Source organism: Antedon mediterranea, chromosome 5 (genome assembly GCF_964355755.1).
Source record: "Antedon mediterranea chromosome 5, ecAntMedi1.1, whole genome shotgun sequence".
Lineage (NCBI taxonomy): Eukaryota > Metazoa > Echinodermata > Crinoidea > Comatulida > Antedonidae > Antedon > Antedon mediterranea.
This window is the reverse complement of record NC_092674.1, coordinates 7,828,401-7,840,185: the sequence shown is the minus strand read 5'-3', so window position 1 is coordinate 7,840,185 and position 11,785 is coordinate 7,828,401. Positions and strand designations below refer to the sequence as shown.

General features: G+C 31.6%; 1 protein-coding gene across 1 annotated transcript; it reads left to right on the top strand.

Moving 5' to 3' along the window:
- Nucleotides 1-1,443: 1,443 nt before the first annotated feature.
- Nucleotides 1,444-11,348, top strand: LOC140050050 (receptor-type tyrosine-protein phosphatase epsilon-like). The gene is made up of 19 exons (XM_072095065.1): nt 1,444-1,548; nt 1,745-2,026; nt 2,183-2,267; nt 2,489-2,586; nt 2,722-2,981; nt 3,243-3,330; nt 3,494-3,570; nt 3,869-3,905; nt 4,073-4,170; nt 4,363-4,485; nt 6,309-6,475; nt 6,678-6,813; nt 7,399-7,536; nt 7,942-8,041; nt 8,321-8,394; nt 8,652-8,909; nt 9,336-9,484; nt 9,888-10,023; nt 10,421-11,348. Exons 1-19 carry the CDS (start codon nt 1,494-1,496, stop codon nt 10,490-10,492), a joined length of 2,433 nt encoding a protein of 810 aa, XP_071951166.1. The 5' UTR covers nt 1,444-1,493; the 3' UTR covers nt 10,493-11,348.
- Nucleotides 11,349-11,785: the final 437 nt, after the last annotated feature.

Here is an 11,785-nt window from a genome sequence, read left to right as displayed (position 1 = left end):
CAATTACAAAACGGAAGCTTTCGTATAAATCATCGCAAATGAATTCATTTATATCACTAACTGAACCAGATAATGATGTATTTATTGTCATTGATAATCTCATACCAAATACCCAAGTTCAATTTTACTCTCAATTTTCGAGGATGGTTGGTAGTACTGAGGTAGATGGACCAAGAAGTGAACTTGGATCAACAAGCACCATATGCACAAGTAAGCTCTAATTTAGTAATTTGAGATCTAAATTAAAACCTACCAAAAAAGAAAAACTTACCAGTTACTTTGTTACTACAACAAGAAAATGATGGCATTTTGTATATAATTTGTAATTTGTCTAAAATTATATAATAAAAAGTAAGGAAGATTATGATAATATATCAATTTATTCTTCCATACACGGAAGAACAATGTGTAATTTTTTAGAAAAGAACACTGTTTTATTAGGGAGGAGTGACTCTCTTCCATTGTTGTATACAGGGTTTGATAATTACTTTTAGTGACACATTCCATTTCGTTTCTCAGTCTAATCAAGTATTGCATTACCTATAATATAGAACCTTTAGAAGAACCCAAGATTGAGTTAAAGAACATTGAAGATCACCAAGTCTCCATACGTTTAATGGTAAATTTCAAATTATTATTGTCATAAATCTGCTTAATGCATGTCTTAAAAATAGTACATCGTGGTTTGATTGTTTGCTGTATTAATCTATGCTCTGAATTATACGCCGTGTAAGAGCTTTCACTAGGTTTTCCTAAATGTATTCTTTGATGCATTTCTTCTGAAAATGTCGTTAATATTATTGTAGACATATTAAACATGCTATCGTTTAAGATTAAAATAATATATCACATTTTGTAATCACAAGTTTGCAAAATAACTTGTTAACAAAATAAAACTTTTTTTCTTTAGGCAATCTTATCGAAAAAAGCAATACAATTTATAATATGGTTAGGCCTATATACTTTTATTCTGGTTAACGATAAACAAACGACACCAGCAGTATAGCTATCCCTTAACACAGAGAAAATGCCGAGTATTCGTCAATTTTTAATCGTCTTGTATTGAGAAACTAGTTTATATTTCTCGACTAATAAATTGATTAATCATAAATATTTGCGCAAATGTTTATTATAATTTAATTTGGAATTTTATCGACAGAGTTAAATTTAGATGCTTGTGGATTCTAAAAGACAGATTGCTTTCATCTGTATCTATCTGCCATATTTCTGTTAAAGTAGGTGTTTACCTTTTAATAATGAACAAAATTGTTAAAACAAGACATACATTATTCTTATTTTATTTTCAGCCTGTTTCTACTGATTATGATCGAATCCAGTGTAATTCTATTCTTCGATATCAAGTACAATACTATGACATAAATGGAAATATACAAGATGTAGTTAATACAACAAGTAGCTCTCATTTAGAAGTTACACTATCAGGATTATCAAGTTGTACTGGTTATATCATAAACGCTCGAGTTGTTAATAATATGGAGATTGCTGGTAATTGGGGAGAGAACATAACGGTACAGACAGCACCATCAGGTAATTGTTAGCAATTCAATAAACTATTTAGGCTGGTTTAGTACAACATCAATACAAATAATAAAAGAGATAGAGTTAAAATGAGTCCTTATACGAGAACTGCAGTATTGTTATTCTAAAGATATTTATATTAGATATATATGTTCAATAATCGAATTATGTTCAATAGTCTATTTATTCTCTGTTTCTATAATAGAGCCATCGGTAGAAAGTAATCCATTCTCGAATGAAACACATTTACATATGAAGTGGAAAACTTCTACATGTGACATCCCAGATTATCAGCTGACTTACCATTATAAACTGTCAGGTGGAATATTTCAGCAAGGAAATACTAACGAAACTGAAGTTTTTTTTGACGGAATTGAATTATGTATAGAATATACATTCACAGTACTAGCGTCATATTTAAAAGTTGAAGGAACATCTGACACAACGGCAGTTATGCTTGGGACAGATTGTGAATCTGGAAGTCAGGGTAAGCAATGTTATAAACATATCGCACTTGATTTATATTCTCGTTTTGGATTAAGTAAAGAATATAATACTTATACTATACGTAAAATGTCTCCCTTCTCCCAACAACTTACTTAATAAATTACTAAATAATTACACAATACTTATTTATTTTAAGGTTCTAGAGCTCCAATAGGTGTGATAATTGGATGCCTGATTCCAGTGCTTGTGATACTTCTCCTGGTGTTGATTGTAATTAAGCGGTAATTGACATTTTTGTTGCTCTTATAGTCTGTTATAATCCAATCCTGTAATGGTTTTTATCACTATTTTGTGGTCAGAGGTTTTCCCTACTCTTACGTAATTGTACTTTATAATAAGTTTTAGAATACTTTCCAGTAATATTCTTGAGTGGGATTATTTTTTATTTGGAGAATACCTCGCTTTCTTTAATATGCACATACATGTTGTTCCTTTAAATTAGACGTAGAAGTTATAAAAGTGCTGGTGGTGTATCCGGTGCTTGTGTGTCCACTAGTGGTCATGTCTCTCGTCAAATTATACAAGAACAAGATATAGGAGGTAAGATACTAATATCATAGGGTAAAAAAGGTACCGTACTCATTGGCGAGTGATACTTGTTGGTAGTATTATGATTTACAAGTACCGGTCGATTAAATTTTACAAAATAATTGAATTGAAGTTTTGTGTTTACAGACAGTGCCTATGACGAAGTGAAGGGTGCCCCTGGTGAATTGAGGGGTGTCGAAAACTTTTCAAAAGAACAAGTACACACTGACGACGAGGTCGAGTCTGAATCCGAATATCAGCCTGATACTGAAATTGATCAGGAACCAGTGTATGGTAACACACAGTTGAACAACCAAGAGTACAAACCCATTGAGTTATCCAAACTACATGACTATGTGATGAAGCGTCAATTAAGTTTCGAAAGTGGCTTTGAGAAAGAGTTTGAGGTTCGTAATAAGTACAGCGCAAGCTCATCTTGACCAATCCCGACGCGATGGATCATCTGAACTGCCAACTATGATTGGTCAACTCACTTGCGCTTATGTCATTGCATTTCGTCCTAGTTAGAACTAAGCTTTGTCATGTTTACTGTACTTGGTCATTTAATATTGTATTTTTGTATGAATGCATGTGGTCTGATTCTTGTGATGATAATATAATACTACATAACACTATAATACACCATTTTATTGTTCTTTTATCTGAAGGATCTTGGCAACAAGCCCCTGTTTCCGAGCACAGTCGCAAAATCTTCAGTAAATAAAAAAAAGAATCGCTATGCAAACGTAATACCATGTAAGTTTCACAAACATGTTCACTATCATTATTAAGGTCTGCAGAAACGTATAGATTTATGACGTAATGACGTAATGGTGTTAATTTGTTATTCTTTTTATCAGCTAAACTTCAACTTACAATTTTAGTTACAACTATAATGATTATAATATTTAAATTTCAGATGACAATACCCGTGTGGTTCTTGACAAGATTGACAATGTTCCGGGATCTGACTACATCAATGCTTCATATCTGGATGTAAGTTTTAAAAAGTAATAGTTAGGCTACTAAAATTGAGACATGGTTACGCATACTAGAAGCAAAAAAAAATTGCAGTCGAAAACACATTTTACTAAATAAAATAACCATCGCCATTTATAATACATTCATAGATTCATTAAGTCATTTCTCGTCAGTTGCCGTTTGAATGAGATTAATATTATATTAATCTGTTAGTCGCTAGTAATCGCTAAGTTATAGTAGGCCTAAATGTATGTTATTAGTTAACATTTTGTCATGCAATCGCATGTAATGTAGTTTTACAACTTTTTTTCAGGGATATACAATACCGCATGAATTCATCGCATGTCAAGGTAAAAATTATTTTGCTGAATTACATTTTATTTTGCTGAATTACATTTTATTTTACCGCAAATTAATAGCCAACATCTAACCTTATACAAAACTAATCGTTTGGTAAGAAATCGCACTCTTTCCTGATAAGACAGGATACTTATATTATTTATTCACCATTTTTCAGGACCGAATGTTGCTTCAGTGAACGATATGTGGAGAATGATCTGGAAAGAAAAATCTAGCGTTATTGTCGTTGTTACGAATCTTGTTGAGGGAAAACGGGTAATTATGACTGTGCGATTGTGTTATAGAGAAAAATGTAGGAAACATGACCTAAATGTGTATGCATTAGTAATATTGAGTTGATTGATTTCAGTCAGTCAATTTGTGGAATTCTCCAGTACAAAAAAATGGCTAGACCTACAATTACGTTCATGGTCCATGATTTGATTAATGTTTTTTATCTGTTTTCAGAAAAAATGCGAACAATACTGGCCCGATTTAAATAATAGACAGGAATACGCAGGTATATCTGTTACAAATGCACGTGAAACCAACTACGGTCATTATGTCATCCGAACTTTTCAAGTTCAAAAGGTATATTATGAGTTAAGTTAGGTCCTTATCCTGTTTCATCATTATCTTTGTCTATAATTATACTTACAATTGTGTGTACTAGATGGTACGCTCGCTTCGCTCGCGTACCATCTAGGTCGTGCCCACAGATGGTTCTCGAATACACAGTAATTTCAGCGTAAAAAAATGCTTTTTTTTAATGTACGTACTGCAGGATAATAATAGTTATTATTGTTTACAGAAACGAATAAATAGACACGATGATTTATGTATTAAACTGAAATTAGCACACTGGAAATTACTTCCGAAAGAGAAACTTGTCACAAAATGAGTCCAAATTTGTTATTTGGACTCATTTAAACAAACCCAATTTGTGTTTTGTGTGTAACATTAGGGTTGAGGGATGGGGAAGAGGATATGGGTACAAAGAAGAACAATGTTTTAATATATTCTTTATCTACTCAGTAACGAAATATGTTTTTCATGTTTGATAGGCCTATAAATAATATACCACTTGATACAGTAACACATTTGCGATTTAATACTTTGTTAAAACTGTCACTGTTATAGTCCATTGAAATAGCATAGTACATGTAACGATACACGTACCACTACAACGTTTATATTCTTTGTAATTATTAATTAATACAAACATTGAGAAGCAACTGTCAGTAGTACAGTTTATTTGTATATTGTACGTTTTGTATAACAGTAGGGCCTACTCACAGGCCTATAAATAATATACCACTTGATACAGTAACACATTTGCGACTTAATACTTTATTGTTAAAACTGTCACTGTCATAGTCGATTGAAATAGAATACGGTAGTACATGTAACGATACACGTACCACTACAACGTTTATATTCTTTGTAATTATTAATTAATACAAACGTTGAGAAGCAACTGTCAGTACTACAGTTTATTTGAATATTGTACGTTCTATATAACAGTAGGGCCTACTCTCACAGTAATACGTTTATTTGTACATGATTGTGTTATACATCTAACAGTACCCACACTCACAGTAAATTCAATGGCGACCACAAATGTTAATACGTATTTATTGCAATACTATATCTATATATACGTTTTAGGTTAATTCCCCAAGGGCCAATAAATTTACCTACAGCTGGTGGTACTTGTGTTAAAGCAAAGAGTTATTATTGGAATGTTCCATTCATCGGAAATCAATACATTTGTATAAATGTATATCAAATCTATCAAAATAGTATTTTTTTAAGAAAATAGGTCTGTCTTCAACATTATGATGCTGTACTCGAGCTGTTCAACCGGTTTTCATCCATTAAAAACAATTATCGTAGGAGGAGATAGGAAAATGCGAAGCATCCTCGTATTATTGTATGCGGGTATTTTTCAAGATAGACATGCATTGGACAGTGTATACCACGATCGGAAAACACCCCTATTTGGGGCAAATCGTTGAACCTAAATTCGTTTTAATCGTCAATAACTAATTATCGAACTCCATTTCATTAGTAAACATGGTTACATCAGGTGGTTAAAATCAGTATCGAAAGTACGAACCAACTTTATATACCATCGAGTAAACATTCTAGAAGTAAGGCGCGATTTACCGAATTTTGCCCTTACGTGAATTTATATATAGATACTTTGAAAGAGCTTATATGTTTTAGAATGACCGCATTGGTTTATATTAAATTTATGACTTGTTCATTCCGTTCATTCAAATTATACACTAAATTAAGTGGGTTGTACAGACACAAGTTCAATTCTACATTTATTCTGTGAATTGAAAACAGGAAGAGGAAAACAAATGAAGTTACTGCTGTGACTACTTTTAATAATTTTGTTTTAATAGGTAGGGGATGAAGACAGTATCTATAACGTTGTATACCAGTATCACTTTACTGAATGGCCTGACAAGAGTGTTTCCAACGCCGTTCCGCAGTTAATCGACTTTATCCAAACATTTAGAAAAACTCAGCAGAAAGTGTCTAGTAGTGGACCAGTTATTGTACATTGCAGGTAATTTGATAAAGTTTATCTTCGTTTTCAATATTGTTGATTAGTTAATTGATTGTATCCAAAAACATTTAGATATTTTTCTAAGCACAATACCTTTTTGTACGTTAAGGAAAGACATATATTGAAAAAAAAGAAATGTGTTGAGACTAACAAAACAATTTGTAATTATTATTTTTGTATTATTATATTTAAAATCGGTTAGTGCGGGAGCTGGTAGGACTGGAACTGTAATCGCTATAGCCGCCATGTTGGATATGTCGAAGGACCAAGGCAAAGTGGACGTGTTTAATTTTGTACGAAGTATGAGGCAGAAACGTATCCAAATGGTTCAAACAGAGGTTAGACGTAAATCAGTTGATCTATTGTTTCCTTTTGTTGAACGTGAAGTTGAACCCATAACTGGCACCATAGAAATGAACACAATTAAGAAAAGTTACAATAACACACACACACAAACATTTTGTTTATTTTGGCTTAATCAGAAACTTCAATAAACAACAAGGCCATATACATGACTGCAGTCGCGTGCTCAAATTTTAGTTAGTATTTACCGACCGACCAACCGACCGACATAGTGAGATAGAGTCGCGTTTGCACGCGACTATAAGCTCATCTGTATTCTAAAGTGTACCCAGATTATACGGATGACCTGTGTTACCAAATACTACTTTTTTTTAAATAGTGAACTCGATAAGCTATAAAGTGTAGACCTACATACATTACGGTACGGTTATGTTACTATAACAATATAACAATCTTGGATTACCTTACTTTTCCAGATTACAGATGTTATCAGACCTACAATATTGTTCGCATCCCGTCGTTATTTGGCACTCAGCGCCACATCCGACAAGCATTAGGCATCCGTTTCTCGCACTTCAAACATTAATATTGCATTGTTAAACTATGTATTTTATCTACAGGAACAATATAAGTTTATCTATGCCGTTATACTTGAGGAATTGTTTTGTGGAGAGACTGTAATTCCTGTAACTGAATTGCAAAACGAAATACAGCGGCAAACACAACAAACGCCATCACATTTTGATTATCAACTCAAAGTAAGCATTTTTTTCTAACAATCATTTGTTTTAATAATAGATGTATTGTCCCCCTGAAAAATAATTCTTAAACATTGTTTTTGCCATTATAATGTCACAGTACTTTTAATTTGATCAAAACAAAATGTATTTAGCTGAAAAACTTTAAAACAAAAAGTCAGATTAGCTGCCAGCCAACGTGTTTTTGTTGATTTAAACCATTTTTATTAATTAATTTATAAGTGAAAATATTTTTTGTTTGTTTTTAGTCTACGGAAGTGATTTTATTAAACAACAAAATAACCTATTCAGGCATTTTTCATGTTTTTTTGTGACATCTTTAAAAACACGTTTGCTTCACTTATTCTCTAAAAGAAAATCTTTCCCCAGTTTGAAACTCCCTTTCAACACTTTTTGTTTATTTAGACTTTGAACTGTTTGTTTCCACTTCCTGTTGATGATCTTACGTCACATGCTAGACTACCAGAGAATGTTTTTAAAAATAGATTCGATGACGTAGTACCACGTAAGTTCTGATGCCTGTGTCTACTACAAAAAGAAAACATATTTTAATCGAGTTATGCTCAGTATAAACAAGGCCTTACTAAAACTAGCATCTAAATCTAGTCACTTAAAAACATAGTAGGCCTCGTCATAATTTTTTTTGTAGTAGTAGTTTTGCTGTTGCTGGCCTATTAATAACTCATAAATTACTTCTTTCTGCTGGAAAAATTAGCTTTATCGCGTTGCAATTATTGGATTGGATGGAATAATTCAAATTAATATAATTTTTTATTTTTTGCAGTCAATAAAGCTCGTCCGATATTGATGTCACAATCCGATCGTGGTACTGATTATATAAATGCATCCTTCTGTGACGTAAGGATATTTAATTTTTTTAACACAAACAATTACAAGTTTACATATTATTACATAACAAACAAATACATCATTGTCTTGATATCAATGGTGTAGTTTTTCTCTAACAACCCCCACCCCCTTGCCGTCTTTTTTTTGCAGTTAATATGCTTCAATTTTTCCATAAAACACGATATGGTTATGGTTATTGCAATATAAACATTGTATATCTTGTGTTGTTGCAAAGGTAGAGTGTTGTTTTCTATTTCTATGTCTAGGTTTACAAGAAGCGCAACGCGTACATTGTGACACAGGCTCCCTTGGCTGACCCAGCAAATACTACCGACGATTTCTGGCGTTTGGTGTTTGACTATAAATCTGACGTCATTGTGCAGCTGAATGACATGGACAGAAGTTGTGGCGCGTACATTCCCAAGCAAATAAAACAACCAATGAAATTCGGGAAATATATTGTCACTGTAAAATCTGCAATGAAGAATGACTTTATGATCGAAAGAAAAATATCATTAGAAAAGGTAACCTTTTGTTGATTATTATTACAGATTGATGTAATTTCTACAGTAATTAAAACAATACGAAGAATAGAATAAATGTTATGTCTAGTAAAGGTATTACTATAGAACAATAAATATAAGGAAGTTTATATGAATATTGTTATATGATAATCTATGTAGAACTAGGAAGTCTTTTGTTGTAAATATCATTAATATGTACAATTCTAACGTTCGAAGATAACTCTTTGCTGTAATTTTACTTTTGAATTGAACAGTATTTTACAGGGCCTATGGCATTTTTAAAATCTGCATTTTTTAAAGTTTTTGAAACAGTTTTTCTTTGTTGTTTTATTGTCTTAATTATGCCTAGCAAAACAAATTTCCATTTCAAAGTAGAAAAATAACATTTCTTGAATTTTAAGTCTATTGCTATGTTTCGTCTTTAAGGAAAACAACGTACGGGAATTTGCTCACTTTGAGTTCCGGCAATGGCCAAACGGAAAGACCGTTCCCAAAGTGGATCAGTTTGTGCGGTTCATTACAAACATTGGAGAGGGCGTTGTTTCTAGTAACAAGCCAACCATCGTGCACTGTCTGTAAGAATACATTATTGTCATTATGTTTCCTTATTAGCTGTTTCGTTTTAAAGAAGATATTATTGAACTAACATAAATTAGGCTAACCATTTGGAGCTTATCAAACAAAATTTAAAAAACTCACTATGTTTGTATTGCGTAAGTTCGATATCTTAGTATATAATGTTTCAATGACAAAAATATAATTTTTTAATAAAAAAATGTTTTTACAACATTGAAATGTCAATTTAATTTAAGAATGTAAAAATTCATTTAGGATTATTACACGTACCATCTTTTAAATTATTAGGTTGTATGGCGTACGATATTTTTATCAACCATACCAAACCATATTTATATTTTTAATAAAACGAATTACATGAAGAATTAGCTTCATTGTATTAATGCTTTTTTTGTCTATTAGGGATGGAGTTTGCAGATCTGGATTATTCTGCCTAGTTCATTCAATGATTGGGAAAATGAGAGATGACAAGGTGGTGGATGTATTCCAAACACTTAAAACACTGCGTTCAACCTGTCCTACTATGGTGAAAACTAAGGTATTGTAATTATTATTAAATATTGTCATAAACTTGTAGATAATACATTATTAGTATCACCATCGTCATTCATCAGCGCCAAGATCACCTAGATAAGATAAGATTCACATTGATAGGATATAGCTTCGGAGTATTTCTGTTTTAATGGTTGCTTCCATGAGATTTGTACTCCCTTTATCAATATTTTGAGTTAAGTTTAACAAATTCATAACCAACCAAGCCTCGTTAAATACTTACACGAACACGAGTAAGTCTACAGTTAAGTATTTAAATTATTTGTTTTCAGTCATAGACATTTGTTGCATACGTTATTATACGATACTATACTTATTATACTTAAGCCTAATTACACATACATATCATACTTATATTATTTTATTGACTGTTTTACTTGTAGGTTCAATACAACTTTTGCTACGATGCAGCAAAATGTTACCTGCAGAATTATCAAGAATATGTCAATGTTTAAAGGAGTGCTTAATACTTGATACGTATATTCATTACCTAGAAACCTAGAAGTAATAACTACTATTGAAAAACAAAAAAAAAGTTATACATACGGTTGACTATGCAGATAGCCTTTTCCTTTTCCTACTTTAAATTTAACAGACTAAAACCTCACAACGTTTTGTGCTACTAGCTGAGACACTCACACACTAGCTGAATATCCCAACAATTACAACACTCGTTACACAGTAGTCAGAGGTAACAAGTTGAATACTGATTTTCTTACAAACCGCACGATTGAATGCTACGCCCAAAACGAGTCTGTTACTCGGAGGTACAGTAATACACATACACTGACAATTAAAATCGGCTAACACCCCAAACCTCATAATCATCATCATTCAGAGGTAATACAACCTGTTCCTCACCTTACATACTGCCTGACACTCTTTTTAAATTAGGTCACCCTTAATTTTCAATTGAAAGATGTTTAGGCCATGCGTATTGTCTCACTCCAATGGCCATTATATATATCAATTTCATATTCAAACACGTTAATACTGTTTATTATTGTAATATAACTTATATAATATAAATATAAAGTATTAATATTGTGATTCTTTATTTCGTTATTATAATTTTAATAATATATTATATTTAGTATAAGTATATAAGTATAATTTTCTAATTACAATGGTGAATCATGCGTCGCCACTACACGTTTTCACAATTGACGACATAATGGGCCAATATCAACATCAGTGAATTGTTATCCGTTAACACGAGGTATAAAATGTATTAATTTACATAATCACAACGATTAAGATTTTTCGTACTTCATTTATTCATTTTATTTTATTTATTTATTTTTTTTTTGTTTTTTTTTTGTTTTACATCAATTATTTAAATGTTTTATATATTATATATTGTAATGTTATATTTATATATTTGTTTTTAATTTTTTGATGAATAAAGAAAGAAATCGCTTTATTCGGTTGAATATGTCTTTCCAAATAATGTTATATGCCGTCTAAGTAAAGTCACAATACATTGGGCTTTGTATTTTATTAATTAATAAGGGCGAGTTGTATTTCTTATAAACTTGTATATACTTGTATAAATATGTTGTGGATGGTAACAACACTTCGTCCAACTAACGTAAGAACTCGTAAGCAACAGTTTCACAACATCACTGTCCTGAACTTATTTATAGGTCGCGTAACTTAAAACAAAATTATCAAATAACGTCTTCAGTATTATTATATTGTTGGTTATAGCCTACTCATGGTCCAGTAAATACGGTATGAATTTTTGA

Coding starts and splice junctions, on each gene's coding strand:
- LOC140050050 (XM_072095065.1), top strand. CDS start 1,494: ATGGAGATTGCTGGTAATTGGGGAGAGAACATAACGGTACAGACAGCA. Junction 2,982..3,242: donor GCTTTGAGAAAGAGTTTGAG/GTTCGTAATAAG, acceptor TTTTATCTGAAG/GATCTTGGCAACAAGCCCCT. Junction 8,042..8,320: donor ATTCGATGACGTAGTACCAC/GTAAGTTCTGAT, acceptor TATTTTTTGCAG/TCAATAAAGCTCGTCCGATA.